At 50.1% G+C, this 19283-nt stretch overlaps 1 protein-coding gene across 1 annotated transcript in view; it reads right to left on the bottom strand.

Moving 5' to 3' along the window:
* Window positions 1-1449: 1449 nt before the first annotated feature.
* Window positions 1450-19283, bottom strand: part of Plxna4 (plexin A4) — a 446676-nt gene continuing 428842 nt past the window's right edge. The window contains exons 26-32 of the mRNA XM_004626540.2: window positions 18285-18388; window positions 17746-17845; window positions 16371-16561; window positions 15342-15511; window positions 10482-10694; window positions 7230-7380; window positions 1450-4928 (exon numbers count right to left, since the gene is read on the bottom strand). Coding sequence (XP_004626597.1) covers window positions 4833-4928; window positions 7230-7380; window positions 10482-10694; window positions 15342-15511; window positions 16371-16561; window positions 17746-17845; window positions 18285-18388 — 1025 coding nt within the window. The 3' untranslated portion in view covers window positions 1450-4832. The remainder of the gene's footprint in view (window positions 4929-7229; window positions 7381-10481; window positions 10695-15341; window positions 15512-16370; window positions 16562-17745; window positions 17846-18284; window positions 18389-19283) is intronic.

Genomic DNA, 19283 nt, shown 5'->3' with positions numbered 1-19283 from the left:
ACTTTCAAACTCTTAAAGTATACAAAGAAAAACCAAAGAATGAAATTCTAAATAAACAGCCCCACAGAATTTTGAAAAGAAAGAATGAAGGGGTAGGAGTCCTTCAGTTACCTATCCTAAGGGGCTTTTGGGAGGAGGCCCTTTATATGACAAGAAACAAGAGGAAAGACCCAGGAGGAGGCAGGGTAGTGACCCACCTAGACCTAGTGGGCCCCTGGAGGTCACGCACTCCATCCCTCCCAGATATGGTCTGCAGAGGCCTCTGGGAGCTTGCTGGGGCTGCTCTGTGGTGGTGGTTCCTGGGAGGGATGTGAGCAGGTGCCCTGGTCTTCTGTTTGCAGGGTGGCTCCCTAAGTCAGTCTTTCTTCCCTCCTTGGCCTCCTATGAGAAAGGGAGAAGGTTGCTCCTGAGGGTGGGAACACCAGCTCTTCGCTCAGCTAGACATTGACAGCATGCTGTGAAGTCAGAGGCAGTGTTTCTCCAGTCCTGGGAATGAAGACAGATGGCCATGGGGCTTCCCTTTTTAGGTCAAAGCGAAAGGTGCTTAGATCCAAGTGGAACACAGCACCATGTGGGCCCTAGTAACGGGGCAGAGGCTCACTTGTTGAAGTGGGAGTCATTTGGGATGTCACTGTGGAGGCTGCATGGGTCCTCCATTGGGGGCTCCAAGGCCTTGGCAGGATGAGGGTGCCTTGCCATTCAGAGGCAGCTGTGAGCGGGTGGGCTAGGCTGGGCTGGAGCAGGCCCAGAGGGCTTGAGGAGGCTGAGTTGCTCCTGTTGTGGGGGCAATAGGAGGCCCTTGTGTGGAGTTCCACGTACAGGAAGGACAAGGAGGAACAGAGAGGATCCCCACAACCTGCAGCGAGACACAAGCAGCAGCCACACATTCAGTGGGGCACACGAGTACCAGGGATGCCAAGCTGGGGAGGTACTGCGACAGTACACTGACGCCAGCCTCGGGCTGGGAGTGGGAAGTGAGCCAAGGGGGTGGATGGGAGAGAGCAACGCAGAGTCCATCAGCAAGGCAGATTCCCTCTGGGAGCAATCCGGGACACTCAGCCTCAAACTTCAGCCTTCATTTAAAGGATCTCTTTCTGCACCTGTCCCTATTCAAGTATCCTAAACCCCTCACTAGCCCATGAGCTTGTGAGAGAGGAGCTAGGGAATACCTCTTCTGAGAGTGTGTACTATGCAAGTTGTAATGTACCTTGGCATGGGGGACAGCTGGGATATCCTGTCCCCAAAACTAAAACCATATTGAAAGAAGGCAAGGAAATATTTTTCTGAGGAAGTAACTAACAACAGCCAATTTCACTTAATGTGACTGTTCAGTTACTGAGAAATGTCAAGGTCTTGCCTTATGGCAAAGAGGGACCAAGCCCACACCCAGGGGACATATGTCTTGGGAGAGATGCCCAGGCTCCAGTTATCTTGATCCACCTCCTCAGGAATCCATCAGTCTTCCTAGCTCCCTGCCACTACCACAAATCAATCCATCAGACTCCTACATTCAAAGTCTTCACCTAACTTAGCTCAGTTGTTTTTGACAGTGTGATCCGGTACCATTTAGACCCTGTGGTCTCAAGGGGAGGAGGGTGCAGGGGTGAGGTAAAGGGAGAGGTGAGGGAGGTCATCTTTTCTCCCCTGCCTACTGCCCAGACTCAAGCAGTGAGATAAAGTTGCCACCTGTAACAGAGCTGAGACCCTGAAAATTGACCCCAATGCAGAGGAAGGTTTGAGGGTTTCTCTGTTCCCAGGACGGAGTTCACTCCTTTCCTGTGGAACCCCAGGGGCTACCCTGAGAGCTCCCTGGGTTGCTGATATGCTAAGAGGAGCTGGAGAATCACCAAAAGAGTTAAGAGAGAAGATTTGGGGGTGGGGGCAGGAGAACGTTGGGGTTACACTTCGCTTTTAAATGCATCACACTTGCACCAAATCAAATGAAAGAAATAGGGGAAGAAACAGTAAAAGTAAATAAGGATGCTTACGGGCAAGATGGGCTGCAGCTCTGGGTGACGAGTTTCTCAGTTCCCATCCAGGCCGTAGAGACTGCGGGCCAAGCGCCAGGAACAACCTACACTGCCAGTGAAATGTGCTCCAAACCCTCACCCAGTAGAAATGAGGAAAGACAGGAAACGTATCTATCTTTCTTTCCTCTTTCTTCCTGATATTTGTCTTTGTCTGCAATGTCTGAACTATTTTTTTTTTTTTTTGTAACAAAACATGGGAAAAGTCCTGTACCGACAATGTAATAACAATAATAATAATTATCTGGTAAAAAATAAAAGCTTCAGCAAAACCATGATAACAGTCTTTTTTCCTGCTTCATTTTTCCCCCTAAATGTGCAAAACTTAAAAAGTAAATCAAAACACACTCACTCATATACACACTCGCACAGAGCTTCCTTCCGGCAAATCTGTTAAATAGGTTTGTGTCTCTCTCCTCCCCACACTATCACGTGTGCAAAAATATTTCAGTGGCTGAGGTGCTTCCTCAGCCTGCTTCCCATATACACCCTTTCTGGCCTCCACTTTCTGTGGCTTTTTGGGAGAAAATAATTTAATCAGTGATAGCAATCCCATGCTTTTCCACCTGGTGCCTTATTTATCAAAACCTTTGGTTACATTTGTTTTCTCCTTGTAAATGAATTTTTTCTCATTGTCCTTTTCCTGCCTATTAGGTTGCTGTGTCTTTTCCATTTGTCCTCTGCAATGCCCCATGCTGCTCTGCTCTGGGTCACCGAAGTCCCAGCCTCAGCAGGTGAGTGCCCTGCTTTTCTATGGACAGATGACTTGGTCTCCAGCACTCAGCATAGAATGGAAGTGTTGAAATGTCCTGAAGCTGCAGGATGAATCGATGAGGCAGGGGACAGAGAAGAGAAACTCTTCTGCATCCTTCTACATTGGACAAAAAATCTTTTGGAGCTCTCTGCCTACTCCTGGGGCAGACACACATATACACACATGCTTATACATGCATGCTTACACACACACACACACACACACACACACACACACACACTTATTCATATCCAAAGGGCCTAGTGTTCTTGAAAGTGCAGGGTACCATGTGGACTCTGCTGGAATTGTGTGGCTCCTTTCTCACACAGGACTCATTTGGAGTGGAATGATGTCTGATGCTCAGAGAGTGAAGGCAAAACTGCTGGATCATTATTGACTCTGCCTTCTCCTGGCCTCCCGAAGTAGAGGACACCTCAAGGCCAGAGCTGTCAGAAGAGATTCCTACTTATGATGGAGACTAGACCACAGAGTGTTGGAGGGCCCTTCCAGATACAGGCTCCTGGGACCTACCACTAGACCACATCTCACCACAGCCCCTGCGCAGCTGGGACCCATTTCAGAGCACACATTTGCCTGACTGGCTGAGATGGCATACCCACAGACAGAAGGACAGATGGACAGATGGAGGCCAGGGCCACAGTCAACTGTGTGTCCCTCCCTTCCTTTCCAGCCAGTCCCTCAGCTCATCTCTCTAGTCCTTCCCAGCCATGACAAACTGGGGGCTGCGGCTGGCTGGCATTTGGTTTGCCCTGGTATGTCTGTGCTTGTGTATGTTTCTTCTAATGATGCTGTAGTGATGATGAAGAAGAACGACTAGAAATGCAGCCGAGGTGATGATGAGATAGTTTGCAAGGAGGTCTGGACAGCCCAGTGACAAAGTCATCTGCATAGCAATGGCACCAGATTCTGCAGGGGTGGGGGACAAGGACAAGGCTGTCTGCCCCAGCCTTCTAGGAAGTTCTCAAGGATGTAGGGGATGGAGCCTTGGAGATGGCTGGAGGTAGAATCTCCCGGATACACTCTGCATTTCACGCTGACGTTTGATGAATGGTGACACGGAGATGGAGACACCTCTAGACAGCGCTGGGGCTCTGGCAATGGACTCGACCTATGACTACTGGTGGAGATGCACTTGAATTCGGTGGTGAACGGAAAACAACAAACGCTTCTTCTAGGGCAGATGCAGCCCTCTTACATTTTCTCCCCCTCCACGTTACATTTCTGCTGCTATGAGCTAGATTAGAAGGTTAGGGGCATCGCCATGGTGGAATGTAACTGCTATGTTTTCTTCTATCTGCTTTTCCACAGGCAGGGGAAGAGGCTGGGCAGGAAGGTCTGTATGGATGCTTGGAAGGGCTCCACGGAGACTCCGAGGGGACAGGAGACCTCTGAGCACCAGCCCAGCAGGTAGGAGCCCGCCCGAGGAGCACCTCCCAACTCCTCATACAGTTCCCACTCCAGCTGTACGTGGAAGGTGAGCTCTCTGTTCTCACCATTTGCAAAGCACCCAGACCACTGACTGGCTCCTTGGAGATGGATGCATGGGAAGGGAGAGTCAGGCCACATCTTCCCAGTGAAGATAATACTGAACTCACTGTCTCTTCCCTAAGCCAAAATTTGGACCATTCTCCAAGAAAAAGGCGAAGTAGCAGCATTAAAAAATGTTCTCTGTCCACAGCTCCTCATCCACATTCAGGACCTGCTGCTGGTGTGTGGGGTCAGAAGCAGCTGGGAAAGGGCCCCACTCTGACATCTTCTGGTCAGATCCCTCGCTGTGGGCCTCGTGGCCACCAAGCAGTATCTGACAATTGGTGGCTTGGTCCAATCATATTGGCAGAGAAACTGAAAGAGAAGAGGACCAGGAAGGAGGGAGAGACAGAAAGAAGCAGAGAAATGGGGGGGGGGAGAGACAGCACTGCTCAGGGGATGCTGCTGATGCCAGTCGAAACTTGCACTTGGTAAAGATGATAATCTAGACTGAGGCACGGCTTGGTGTGTCCCCCTCCAGGGTGGCCCTGGAAGGATGGTTCTCAGCTGTCTAAGCTCATGAGGGTTATGACTTGTTCTAGTTTGTAGGCCAATTTCTGCTTCCCACACTGATCATCGTGGTCCAGGGGTCCAAGAATCTGTGAAAGGGCCAAGGAGGAGGATTACTAGTTTGCATGTGTCCACTTGTATCCCTAGGGCAAGCACAGCCAGTGTGGTCACGGTCAGGGGGTGGGGAAAACATGAGTACCTTCAGACGCATGTGTGACATTTCTGGGTAAATGGGCAGCCTGGGTGGCATGTACGGGAGGCCCTGGGCATGGGGCACAGCGTGGCCAGCAGCGGAGGATGCTGACGCACACATTACTCTCAGGAGCTGGCTAAATGGTAGCTGCACACAGAGGCCACCTACAGGTTCATACCCAATGGGACAGTGTGGTGCTGAGTGTAATGTGAATGTGACTTTACTAATATGAAGAAACCCTACCCCTCCCTCAAAAACAGGAAAAACTGTCTGGATCAGATTCTTGGGGCCCAAACATTCACATCTAGTAACGCATTTGGCTTAACTGCCTATTCAAAACCAAATACATCTCGAGGAGCTGACTATAATCTTTACTGGTCATTAAGCCTACAAAAGCCTTCTCTGAGCTTAAGTGGCTGGTGGAGGACAAGGAGAGACAGTGATTGTGATATGTGTAGAAAATACATTAGGAATTCCTGTAGACTCCGGAGATATGTGACTCAGTGCTAACTGGGTCTCTAGCTGAGTGAATGGGGGTAAAATAAGAGACCTTTCTGTATGAACTCTGTCTCCTTGTCCATAAAATAGGAGAACCATACTACCCAATCTATGATTTGCTCCAGTGTCAAGGCTATAGTCAGGAGCCACAGATGAGTTTCTTAGCACAAAGTTAGCTCCACAGTAGACAGCTGCTGTCCAACACAAGTAGGTGGGATATCCTGGGGGCTGGGTCTAAGGACCAGAAAAAGGAGACAGGAGAGAAGTAGGAGACTGGCAGATGGAAGTAGCTTCCCAGAACTTTGGATTTAATGACCAGCTAATGTATTTTCAGTTGGGAAAACAAAGCTGGAATTGCTTGCTTCTGAGATGCCAAGAACTGCTACTTACTGGCAATATCATTTCATAAAGATGGGACATTCTGACCCAGGAGTGACAAGTGCACTTGTAGGCTAAGGGACAGTTCTTTTCAATGTTAAGTAGTCACAACCTCACACTGATGTATATAAATCATTATCATTGTCTTGCCTTCCCACAGGTGGAGATTCTGTCCCAGGATCAGTGTGGGTCTGAGACTGGTATCACAGGTCCACCCCACAAGGGACACGTGGCTGGCTCTTCTTTGAATTGAGTTCTAGAATATACTGTTCATGGCCTGCAGAACACTAGGCTCTGGGTCTGCAATGACATCTTTACCCAGGGTTCCTAGACCCTCTTTGGGTGACAGAGCTGTGGGGAGACAGAGCTCTGGGGCACCAGCTTCAATTCCTGTGACTGACTTCCACTTCGAGGCAGGGAATCTGGATTCTGAGCCCACCTGATCCATAGCTGCATGGCCAGGAAAGCTCCATACAGCACCTTAGTACTGACCAGGAAGACAGCAGAACCTATAGTGATGGTTGTTCCAGGTGGAATTTTTCAACTGGGGAATATAGCAACTAAAACACATCCATTCTGTTCCATCCTATCCTGTCCTGTCCTGTCTTGTCCTATGCCATCCTGTCCCATCCCGTCCCATTTTATGCTTCTATTTTATTCTCACCTATCTTGCTTTTGCTCAAGTCAATCCTATTCTACTTTATTCTATTCTTTTTTGTTGCGTTCTATTTTGTCCCATTCTATTCTATTTCATCCTATTCTATTCTGCTTCTGTTCTGTTCTGATCCATTCTACAAAACTATATCACACCATAACATATGGCCTGGGGTATAGGAAAGTGCTTTTTCAAAGAAATTAGAGCAGAGAATGATGGAAAAAATAAAAAAGGAGATAGTGGGATGAAAATAAAATGCCTGCTTAGACAGATGCAGGAGTCAGGGTTCAGCACCCCCAGGGTGTGCTGAGACTGGGTGTGGTGGTGTGTGTCTGTAATCCCAACACTTGGGAGGCTGAAAACAGGAGAATCACTATGAGTCTGATCTACATAGTGAGATCCTGTAGACCCTGTACTAAATACATTTTTTAAAAAAAGAATAAAAAGGGGACAAATGAAATAAGCCAGCTGTGTGTAAAAGAACAGGAATGAGTGCAGAATGGATGGGACAGAACATCGCCAGGTCCCCACATTTGCTGCATTTCCCTGAGTAGCTGAGTTTCCCAGTGGAGCTCTAAAGGGGTGCTGATGGGGCTGCGATGTACATGGAGGCATGCAGGGCCACCCCCTCTTCCCTCCTGGAAGGCTGAGCAGGGCAGAGCTCACCTCCTCGCTGTATTTGCCTACATAGGAGAAGATCTCTGAGAGCGCACTCATAGTGTTGAACTCATTCATGTGCATCCGGGACTGCTCAGCCAGGTACGCATTCATGTCTTGGTCACTGATGGCGGGCATCTTCCCAATGTCAGAGTAATACCTGCCGAGGGGTGCAAGAGAGAGAAGCTGGAGTGGTGCACAGAGTACCCAGAAGAGATGGAACCTGTGTTCCTCAGGGGAGTTTGCGCCATGGCCGCTGGGGACCACAGTAGTCTCTCTCCCACATGGACCTCTGTGACAGCTATGGGTGAGCCTTCTCCATCTCTGGAGGCTGGAGGCCGGCGGTAAGACACTATAGAAAGGTGGCCAGAAGGGGAAGGAGGAAGAGGGCTCTTGCTTCAGAGGGCTGCTATGCTCCCACCTCCTGTGCGGAGGTCCAGCCCTCTTTGTGTCCCCCCGGTGTCTCCTCCCAGAGCCCCAGGCCTCCTGCAGTAGGCCCAGAGGGTCCCTGTAACAACTGCTCTTCCCTGGTGTCCTGGGCTATCCCTGGGTTAACAGAGAGGGGCGGAGGCTGGGGGCTGCTGGGAGAGAGAGGCTGGCAGAAGGCAATCAGTCACTGTCACTTGCAGCTGTGCACTGCTGTCAACTGGTTAATTAGATGCCAGCATTTACATTTTTAATTTCTGCAATTTGACATTTTATGCACCAGACCCCAACTCCCCTGCCAGAGGGGAGCTGTGCAGTTTCCTAATGAGAAAATGGAAGGCCCCAGTACCCAGACGATGGCCACTTCTGTCTCACCTTCTCCTACACATTTTGCAGCTTGTAGATGGCAAAAAACAGAAGAGGAGGCAAAGACAGGGAGCACCGGCAAGCCCAGGAGGCCTGTGGTGGCCGGCCCAGCCCACACAGTCCTGGTGTGCCTGGCTGGAGAACGCAGCCTGAAAACCTAGGGTGGCGGGGGAAGGCACGTGGGCACCCAGCTCAGGGAAAGGCACCGGCTCAGGGAGAGGCACTGCCGATGACAGGAGGACAGTGACAGGTCCTGGAAGTTCCTAGGACCTTATGCTTTATGGGGTGACACAAGGTAGACGATATCCTGAGAAGATTCTTGGACAGTCCCACCCTGCACTCTGGGTCTTTCAACTCCAGCAGCACATGTACCCCAGAGCTTGCCTGTGCCCAGCAGAGTCCAGGAGTTGAGTGATGGGCTGGCAGGCAAGGCTCAAGGGACCACAACAGCATGACAACTCAATTGGCCACTAGAACACTTCTGGGCAGGCAAGGGCCAAGATGGCTGAACCACCCTGCTGGTCCGAGACCAGTCATCTATCCTCACAGGGAGATGAAGCCTGTTCCTGAAGGGAAGAGCTACTCAGAGAGACTCCTGTGGCCCTGGGGAACTCAGCCTCATGTTGCATTTCGGCTGGCCCAGAGGCTGACCTGTGACACATGGCCAGACTGGAAACAAGGATGAGAATAGCCCAAGGGCCTGATGAGGACCTGCTGTTCTTGGCTATGGAAATGTCAGTGTCCCATTTCACAGCAGGAGACCAGGGGTCCTTTAAGCAGGAACAGTGCTGCTTTCGTTCTGGAGACTAAAGCCAGCAGCTGGCTACCAGGCTCTGGTAACATAGCCAGGTCCCAGGTCTTATCCAGATAGTTCTGCTCTGTCACCCTTGGACAACCAGAGCCTAGTCAGACCAGGATAAAAACCCAGCTTTGCCCTGAGACAACTGTCATCAGAAGTCAAGCCTCCTGGGCTGGAGAGATAGCTCAGCAGTCTAAGTGCCTGCCTGGCAAGAGCAGGAACAGGTGTTCAATCCCCGGTACCACATGCCTTACCAGCTCTGGAATCTCAGGTGTGCCATGCCAGCCACTATGACTAGGCATGGTGGTGCACACCTGTAATCCCATACTGGGAAGGCTGAGGCAGGAGGATCACTATGAGTCTAAGCTGCATAATAAGACCCAGTACTAAATAAATACAAGATTAAAAAAAAAAAAGAAAAGAAAAAAGAAAAAGTTAGCTCCCACTACTGCTGTTACTTCCCATAAAGCCTGGCACAGGGAGATGGATGCTTCTGCCAGCTTTGTGCAAACAGCTCCAGGGCTGTTCCATTCTAGTGTTTATGGTCCCTGATGTAGATGGGGGCCCAGGCTGCCACTAGCCCCAAGGCAGGGGGACCCTTCCCCACTGGAAATGAGAGATGCCATGCCTCATCATGGCTTGCCTCATGGTAGGATGATAAGAGCCCAGCTCTTCTTTCCAAGGAGAACGTTGGGGAAGTATACGCGCATGAGGAAAGGAGAGTGAGGGGAAGGGTCTGACGGCAGGCTGGGAGGTTGAGAGCAGAGTGTGTAAGACTCGGCCTCAAACCTTCTTTTCTGAAGCTGCTGGATGACACACTCTCCTGGCCCAGCCTGCATTCTTCTCCTGGACGTGGGGCCACACCCACACTGAGCACTCTGCCTCTTCTTTCCTGCCTTTTCCCAGAGGCTGATGGATTGAGCTAGTACACATCCACAGCCCCATGATAGCCCGCTGGTGGGTCAACAGTGTGTCTTCATGTTCCACAAGTTCTTTGTGGGCTGAGCCTGGTGACCACAAGCAGCTTGGAGTGCAATGGGTAAGGTTCCTGCAATCTGGCTGCCTTTGCAGCCTGGTAGGACCCTGGCTGCTTGTTGTTCCATCCTCTCTGCGGGGTGTTCCTGATGCTTCCTGCTCCCATCTGGAGCTCTGCGCAGGCCACCCCTTAACTGTACACCCACGTCTGGGCCTGCTGATGACCCTGCCGACAACGCTGCCATATGCGTAACTGCTCCCTTCTCGCCCCCTGTGTGGGGATTGTCTACTGAGCTGCTCCATTGATTGTAAAGAATGTAATTAAGCTGCACTAATGAACTTCACCCAAGTGTTCTCATCAGTGGGTTGTGCAGTGAGGAAGGGAAAGGTGAGCCTACACCCTGGACTTGAACTTGTTCCCGTGGGACCTCTGCTTGCCTCTGAGCCTTTTTTCAGAAGGCACTGATGCTCTGAATGTCCCCTGGGACCCTTCTGGAGCTGGCTTTCCTCTGGAGTCAGCCACAGGCACAGCCTGGCTAGTGGAGATGGGGTGCGTGTGGTACTGCATTGCAGAACCAGTACTTTGAGATAGCTATCTCGGGTAGCGGTCCACTCGAAGGGAAGGGCCCCATCCAGGCACTGTTCCTGTAGCCCAGAATGTGTGTCCCACCCCAGCCAGCCCCAGCCACATTCACCTCTCCACCCAGCTCTTATAGCTGGGGATGTCCTTGGCATACAGCAGCTTGTTAGAGGGAGAATCCTTGCCCAACCGGTGCTCCGAGGTGGAGCAGGAGTCCATGAAGGTCTGAGCCACGACAGAGAGGCAGGCATCTGTGATGCTGTTCTTGTGGATGTCAAACACAAACTGTGGGTTCTTGATCATGTTGACCCAAAACCGCAAGGGCAGGCTGCACGGAGGGAAAGACAGAAGGTCAGGGGTGACAGCAGGAGCTGCAGCACTTCCAGAGTACTCTGGGGAAGGAGCCGTGGCAGAGTTTCACAGAGCTTCGGGGGTTTCTGTAGGCCTGGATGGGGTGCGCTGGGCCCCCTGTTCCCTCCCAGAAATCTACAGCTCACCAAGGCAGGATCATTCACCCAGAAATACAGTGTTGCAAGGGATTGGAGAAGGCTTGGTACACAGCTGGGAAGCAGGGCTCAGGGACTCTTGCCTTTGGCATGAGAAGCTGCCAAGATGCATGCTATGAGATAGAATTTCTTTTTTCTTTTTTAAAGAGAATACAAAATTGTAGTAAAAAATTAGAAATGATACAGAATTTTACTAAACAAAATAATATGAATTTGACAGTACTTGTTGTATTGCAGTGTTGACTTCAACTTAGTTGTTCAGATTACCAGATACATGCATGGAAAATGGGGGGAAAAAAGAAAAAGAAAAAAATGTTATAAGAAATTAAGAAAAGAGAAAGAGGGAAAAAATTTAAAAAGAAGACTAAGAAAGTAAGCATTCACTGCTCCTTTCCATAGACCAGCAGAAATCCATAGCACTACTATCTAAGTCATTCTGCATACATACATAGGTATACTGTCTATGCCTCTGTCCCTTCAACCCCACACTGTGCTGGGCATGGAGCATCCAGCTGGCAAGCTTTAAGAAACCATCAGGACTATCGATTTTGCATCTGACCTCCTGCCACCTAACTGGAAGATTAGGCCAAGTCACCCCATCCTCCCTGGTTCCTCTGGCTCATTTCTGCCTGGCAAAGGTTCTATGGGAGATAACATAGTGCTTGTTCACTAATAGGCATCTGGACCCTCCTCTCCCCTTCCACCAGTGGGCACCACTGCTTGCTGGGAGCTGTGCTAGTGACAGGGGATGCAATGGTTAAGACACAGCCTCTGCTTTCAAGAATCTTCATGATAGTGGGTTTGTGGGGGAGACAGGTGAACTAGGCTCATAAGCTAGTAGTGCTAGAAGCAGAGAAGGGTGGGGTTCAGGGTAGGACCCTGGAAGGTTCAGAGCCACCCAGTGGGCAGGGTCTACAAAGCCTGCACAGAGAGGATACTTGTCAGATACATGCATAGGCCAAGCATGGTAGCGTTCATCTATAATCCCAGCACTTTGGTAGGCTGAGGCAAAAGGATCTCAAGTTGGAGCCCAGCCTAGGCAGTTTATTAAACTACTGAGACCGTGTTTCAAAATCAAAAAAACCCCAAAAGATTGAGGATATTGCTCAGCGTGAAGGCCCTGGGTTCAATACCCACTATTGCAATAAACAAAGCAAACAAAGCCTTACACAAAGGAGTTCCTTAGCTGGGCAAAGCCTGGAGGAAGTGGCAGGAAAGGGCAGCAGATGGGATCAGCAGAAACAGAGACAAAGAAGAGACAATTATGCTTTATGTCTGGTAGTTTAAGCCACTGATGCTTGCAAGAGAGAGTCCTGGGCTTGGGTAGAAGCCTGTCTCTACCTCTTTGTCTCTGTGACTTCCAGCCAGCCTCCCACAATGCAGGGAAGAAAGAGGTGATTCCGGCTAAGGAACACTTATTTTGCCCCCTCTGCTGTCACTCCATGCCTCCTGCCCTGTCCCCTGATGCTTTATTGTTGTTTTGGTGGCTGTTCTCACCATTGGTGAGAGTTACAAAGCACACACATTTGGCTTGCCTCTCAGAATGTAAACACTTTGAATATCATTTTCAGTGTGGGGAGTACAGTGTCTCTCTACTCACTGTACCTGCCAGAAACCCATATGTACAAACAAGAAATGCTGTTTCTACAGTAGGACCTGACATTCAAGATCATCAATCAACTAACAAGTATTGTAACAAGTGTTTGTTAAATTCCTACAGCAAGTGCTTTGCAGGATGCTGGCAAGCACACTGAGATCTGATGATATGTGGTAGTATTTGCTTCACTGTTGGAGACCCAGGATAGGAAAAAGGGGTGGCATCCAAGGACAGCTGAGAGAGTCACTCAACACATGGGTGAAGGCACATCACTGTAGCTGCCCAGCCTTCCCTGGGGAGATCAAGATCAGGGAGCTCAGAGCCTTCCACGAAGGACTCCCAGACTCCCAGCTCACAGTCTCCTGACTCCAGCTTCCTGGCATTCCAGGTGTCCCTTCCAGAACGGGGATGCTGGGGTCTACAGAGTCCACATTTGCTGCACTGGTTGCACCCCATCCCCCATGCCAGTTGTGATGACAGGTACATCAAACAGGGCCATCAAGGCACCACTACCGTGGTTCTTGCCTAATTAAATATTAGCATATTATTAACATTAGTAGTGTCACGAATCTCTGGTTGATTGCAGCCACTCAGGCTAAATGAGCAGGAGGTTTATTTAAAAGAAAAGGTAGGGAGCTGCGGCAGAGGAGATGGGAGCACTATTATACCTTGGGCCAGGATTAAAGAAACAATCTCTTCTCAATCAGGGACAATAAACTCTGCATCAATATAAAGATCTCATAATTCCTGACTGCTATTTGCCTGGGGAGCAGAAGATCAGTGAGGGAAATGTCCATCAGAGGGACAACTTGAGCCTGGCACTGCTGTCTACTTCCTAGGCTCTCCTGCCCCTGGACTTGGAATTCTAAACACCGAGTACTTTGAAGAGCTGGCAGAGAGGCAGGGTTGCCTTCAGTCCAGGGACAGTGTGGCTCCCTTGAGGGAGCGCAGCAGAGGTGACAGGGTAGGGACAGAGGTGTAGGTGGCAGGAAGTAGCTCTTCCTGTAATGGACATCTGAAGGCTCAAGGGATGATCTGAAAAGGCAAGGCCAAGAGACATCTGGACAGAGCACTTCCTGCCTCCTGAAGCTGCTGATGTTCTGGATCAGCGCCAGTCATGCCAAAAAAAGGGGGAGAGGAATTCAAACACACTGTGCCCACAGCAGGCCAGGAAAAACCTAAGTGGAGGAATCATCAGGAAGAACTGGCTCCTCCAACCCTGTGTTGCTGCACGGATCATCGGGGAAGCCAGAATCCAAAATGCCATGGGAGATCGCTCCTCAGTGTTCAGTTGGCGGAAGAGCTCCTCTTCAGCTCTGTGGGCCGGATGTCCATGTGGCTGTGGTGTCCATCCCCATGCACAGCACAAACTATTCTCCTCTGAGCAAAGGAGAGGAGGGCCCAGAGTGCACCCCAGCTGTGGTGGATAGGGTGGGGTTTCATCTTGACTGGCTGTGGGACTTACCCCGAAGTTCAGTGGAGCACACTTCTAGGTATGTCTGGATGGGTCGTAGAGGCACAGCTTTCTGGTCTGTATCTGGTCCCCCATCCTCCCATGAACAAATCAGCTTACTATGCCACACCCTTCTACCATGATTTTGATGCCTTGGAGCCATCTGATCATGTACTAAAACCATGAGCAAATCAAAGTTCTCTGTTAAGGTGTAGGTATGGGATGTTGTGTCTCAGCGGTGAGAGAGCAGACTAATCAATTTCCACATGCCAGCCTGACTTTAGCATTTCTTGTGTCCTGGTCTGGGGCAAGAGCTGGTTGTAGGGCACCTATCTGTTCCCAGGTGTCATGGTGGTCCCAGTAATAAGGAACAGTGGGCTCTGGGACCTTTCTGCCTTGACAAAATGATCCAAGGAGAAGCAATCCAAACAGGGATCAGGTAAAGGTTCTAGAGAGGCGATTCTGGAATGGATGGACCTGAGAATTGGCCAGCTTTGCCCAAGAAGAAACTCCAAACAGAGGCTCTTGTGGCCCTGCATCTCATCAATACTGATTAGGCCCCTCTTCCAGCTTGCAAGGCTCCATGCTGCAGGCAGAATACTGATGGGTGACCTTGGAATTTCTTTTTTAAATTTTTGATTGATTGATTGATTGATACATGCTACTGGGGTTTGAACTTGAGCTTAAACTTGGCTTCTTGCACTTGCCAGGCAGGTGCTTAGATTCTCCAAGCTATCTCCCCAGCCCCTGACCTTGGAACTTCAACCTGTAATATCAACTACACATGTGTGGAAGGAAGTGTGTTATATGTTAGAAGTGAGAGGAGACCATGGTGGAGACACACAAGTGTCACAGTACTTACAGACTCCTGGGGTCTGACACAGAGTGGTTCTAGGCAGGTGACTTGCCCAGCCAGGGTTTAGAAAGGGAATTCATGGGGGAGGGAAGAGGGCAGCTTATTAGGTAGAACAGAAATGGCCCTTCAGTTGTGGATGTGTTTCAAGATCCCACTTATAAGTCACCATGATATTTCTGTCCTCTGTGGTTCCACTGAACACACTAAGCACCTATCAGAGCATTTGTCTTTCTGTCCAGACGATGCTTTAGTCTAGGATCCCCAACGTCTCATGTAATATCAGGGACCCCAGAGACACCAGGATATGAGTGGCCTTGCCGGGCTGTAGGCATGCTATCTTTTTCTTGTTGAGCTAGTTCAATAAGTGTTTGTTGACTGACTGAGAAGAAAGATGCATAGATTTGAGGAGAGGAAAAGGGAGGAGGAAGTAAGCAGAAAAACACAACTGGAGGGAGGTGGAGGATGGCCAGGGTGTCCGTGGAAGGCCTGGGTCCTACACTAGCTTGGGGCTGGGAGCACGGGGTCACCAGCTTCGCATGCCACATGGCCCTCCTTCCACTCACCAGTTGCTCTTCCAAGTGTGGCGGACGTGGGGATCATGAATGCCGTGCTTGTCAGCCTGCTCGTCCAGGAAGTCAAACATGTACTTGATGGCCAATGGCAGGGCCGAGCCACGGTGGGCGGTACTGAAGATGGTCTCAAAGAGGTCATCGACAAACTTCTGCAGTGTGCCCTGGGGAGGGGGATACCTTCAGGCCTGGCTACACCCAGGCAGCTCTGTGGAGGGGTATGTAAAGTTGCCCTGGGAATGAGGAGGGGGAGCTTGGTGAATAGCCTCCTCTGTCTAGATGACCTTGGGTGACCTTGGGTGGGTCCAGGTGTGCATCTTTCCCTTTTACCTGCCTCTGACAGCTTTAAGCTTCCTCTGCTCAGGTATAGCAGACATCACAGCAGTGGCTGGGCCTGAGCAAGCCTTCCTCTGTGAGCCACATGATCTGGCTCCGCATTCTGGGGTGGTGTCATTTTAACACTTTTCATAAACGCTAATGAGCATGCACTTGGTCAGAGACAGCCGACAAACACAATCTACTGGTTTTGTGTGGGCTTTGTGCATATAGGCTAATGAACAATTACGCACCCAGCTCTGTGGAGACCCAGCAGGCCCTGTCTCAAAAGAGAAGGAGCGAAACTACAGGCAGGAGCTGCCCCCAGGACCAGGATTAGAAATGGTGCCTGGAAAGTCCCCAAAGGAGCCTCAACTACCATCCCTGGTGACAGTATAAGATGCCCCAGGGAAAAAGTGACTTGCTTACGTGGCACGGTGGAGACAGTGGTAGGTGGAGGTGGCATGTCTGTGCTGGAGAAATGGTACAGAGAAGGGAGGATTGTGCTCCCACAGTGCTATCTTAGTGGGGCTTGCCTGTGCCCAGGGTTGAGCAGGCTGCTGAGGTCTGTTCCAGGGAAGAGTCCTGGCCTCACCAGCACACCTGCCATGGCTGGGCAAGAGTCTCGTCAGCACCAGCATTTCTGTGGGCAGATGACATCCATCCTGTGCCCCCCAGAATCCTGGGATCTGCTCTCGTGCCCAATACCTTAGTGGCTAGGAGCCGAGTCAGATAGATCTCAGACACCATCTTGCTCCCCCGGTCACCCTCTTTCTGGTCCCCATGCTCGTGGTTCTTCACCAGGTGCCACATCTTCACTCCACTCTCCAGGTCAGGAGTGATCATGGGAGTTCGCGAGCGGAGGCTGTCTGGGCTGCCTGTGTACCGGATCATGTTTTCTGCCAATACAAGGAGTACCCCACAGTGGGTGTGAAGCCACACAGTCCTGTACTGGCTACCTCACAACACAGCCCTTGCCCTGTCCAAGACTGACTGCTGCCTGATCCTTCCCGCTGCTGCCTGGCACTGTCACTTTCCTCTGTTTGGTACATTGGTACATTGGTACACTGCCTGAAACACAGATGCCTTTCTCTCCGCCTCCAGGAAACTATCTGCGCCTAATTCCACCCACTCAGATTTCCCCACCCTCCCTCTGGTACTTTGCATCAAGTCAAGCCTTAATTATTCAATTTGTGAAAATATAAGCTTGTACTCCTCTTACATGTGTCCTTGCATGAATTCTCAAGTCCTGTCTCCGGATGTGCTCTGTGCAGCCAATTAAGTATGTATTCAAGAATAGGTAGCCTGTCTCCCTTAATAAATGTTGACCAGCTAGGGCCTTGCCTGCATTCTGCTCACCTACATCCTCCCCTCTGGCCCGGCACAATTCTTCCCACTGACTGCTGAAAGTCCTGGCTCAGTGACATGAGGATGATGGTCCCACTGTGTGGCACTGCTCTATGGACGCATGGATTTATGATCCACAATGGTCATGTAGGTTTGACTGTCTCTTCAATCCCTGTTTTCCTGGTAACAACATCAAGGCTCATGATGGTCCCATGTGGTTGGCCCTGAAGCACAAAGGTGGTGGCAGAACAGGGTCCCTACCCCGTATTCCCACCCCTTTCTCCTCAGCTGCACCACCTTAGATCTAGACCTCCCCCTCCGTCCATCTGCATAATAATGGTGCGACCTTTATAGTCATTTAGCTGCTGTGCGTCTGAGGTATAATTTACTAATCTATATAATAGGGGGAAAATAATAATTACTTAATTCACTGGGTTGTTATGAACAAGATGTGAGACACTGAAAGTTGTAAAATGGAAAGTGTTCTATAGATTGGAAGATATTGATGAAGGTTATATTCTCTTCTCTAGCTCATAAATGAAGTTCCTGGTCATGCATTCAAGTTACAGACTAGAACCAGGTGCCTTGGTCACAACCTGGTCCTCCTCCCTTCTAGTGAACTAGCACAACTCACCCCAGCTGTGGCCCCATGGGCCCACTGGCTTCCAGCTGTGCCTTCACCATAACAGCTGCTTAGGATACCCTCATCTCTTTGGGACATCTGATAAACTCTTACCATATTTACTTGCTGAGGTTCTGGAGACTGTGGAGTTGTTCACTGCATTATAGGCTGTCACCTGCTTGGACACTAAGGCCACCACAGAGCCATCTGGTACCTAGAGGGAAGAAAAAGCTTCTAAAGGCATGGGCATAGAAATTCTGCCACCTCAGGAAATAAGAGGTTGTTCTTAAATGGCAGTCAAACACCTTGCTGGAGAGCCTGGGGACATTGGAGGCTGCCCCCTTTCCTCTGCTCCCTGGGAGACCACCCAGCCTTAAGTGCCCAGGGAACTTCTGAGGGAATGTGTTGTACTGGGGACTCTACCCAAGCCCTGTGGCACCCATGCATGTCAGTATCCTCTTTCCAAAGAGACCAGGGGTTCCTGGCTGGGTGATGTCACTTTCCCTTGGGTCAGCAAGAGAACATGAATTGCTAGTGCAAAAGTAGGTTGTGATGTGGTGTCTAGTCTTGTGGTGAACCTGTAGTCAAGAACTGAGACTTTCAGGAAAATGGCCAGCTACTTGGCCAGCTCCTATCTTCCGTATTCACCTCACCTGGTAATGGGCCAGGGTGTTTAGCCTCTTCCAGTCATTTTCAATTTTGGTGGTGATGTCTTCATCTTGAAGGATCATCCTTGCCCCACTTCCTTGTCGCCACTCTGTGGGGAGAGTGGTGGCATCTCAGGGAGGCCCTCCTGTCCCTCCTGGGGAGATCCTGAGGGCCCCACCTAGGTGTCTACACAGCACGATCTTGAGGCCACATCTGCAGACAGACAAATGCCAGAACAGGCTCCCAAGAGGGTAGGTGAACACTCTCACAATGCAGAGAGGTCTAGAGTTCCAGTTCTGGTTCTAATCCCAACAAGCTATGTGACAAAAATAAGGATAACATCACCTATCCTCTGCTACCTGTTTGCCGAGTGGCCATATCTGCAAGAGGTAGACAGTCATTATGTATTGTCTAGATGAAGGAGGCACTTAACACTAAGCACTTACAACACAGTTGGAAGATGCAGTAGACAGAACAGGAGGCAGAGTCCTCACTAAGCATTACATACAGGCCTGATTGCCTGGTCTGGAGCTGAGGAAGTCAAGACTGCGTGTTTAGTTATTGTACACTTGTACCTATTCCAGGTATAGCCTGTACTCTAAAGTTGGCAGGTGAGTGGGTTGCCTTTGCAAGAATGCCCAGGTAAAAATATGTGAACTGTTCTCATCTAGAAGTATCTCCAAATCCATAAAGCTGATGTGGATAAAGCCAACTGTGGCATCTACCAGGAAACTAAGTATTGTCACGCTGCAGGTCTACCCTTCCATCCTTCCTCAGCTATGCCTGAGGAGACCGAACACCCCCAGCTTGTGGGCCACATGTGGGGAAACGAGAGGCTGCTTCCCATTACCCAGATCTCCCCACTGACTCAGTACAGGTCACACATGGAGAAATGCATTCCAGACTTAAAATCACACATGTGGAGGTCCATGTGTATGGCAGCCCTTCTGCACACAGACACACAGATAGACAGAAAGACAGACAGACAGACAGACAGACAGACA

Source organism: Octodon degus, unplaced genomic scaffold (genome assembly GCF_000260255.1).
Source record: "Octodon degus isolate 3935 unplaced genomic scaffold, OctDeg1.0 scaffold00015, whole genome shotgun sequence".
In the NCBI taxonomy this organism is placed as follows: domain Eukaryota; kingdom Metazoa; phylum Chordata; class Mammalia; order Rodentia; family Octodontidae; genus Octodon; species Octodon degus.
Note: the sequence above shows the minus strand (reverse complement) of the source record. Positions and strands in the feature narration are given on the sequence as shown.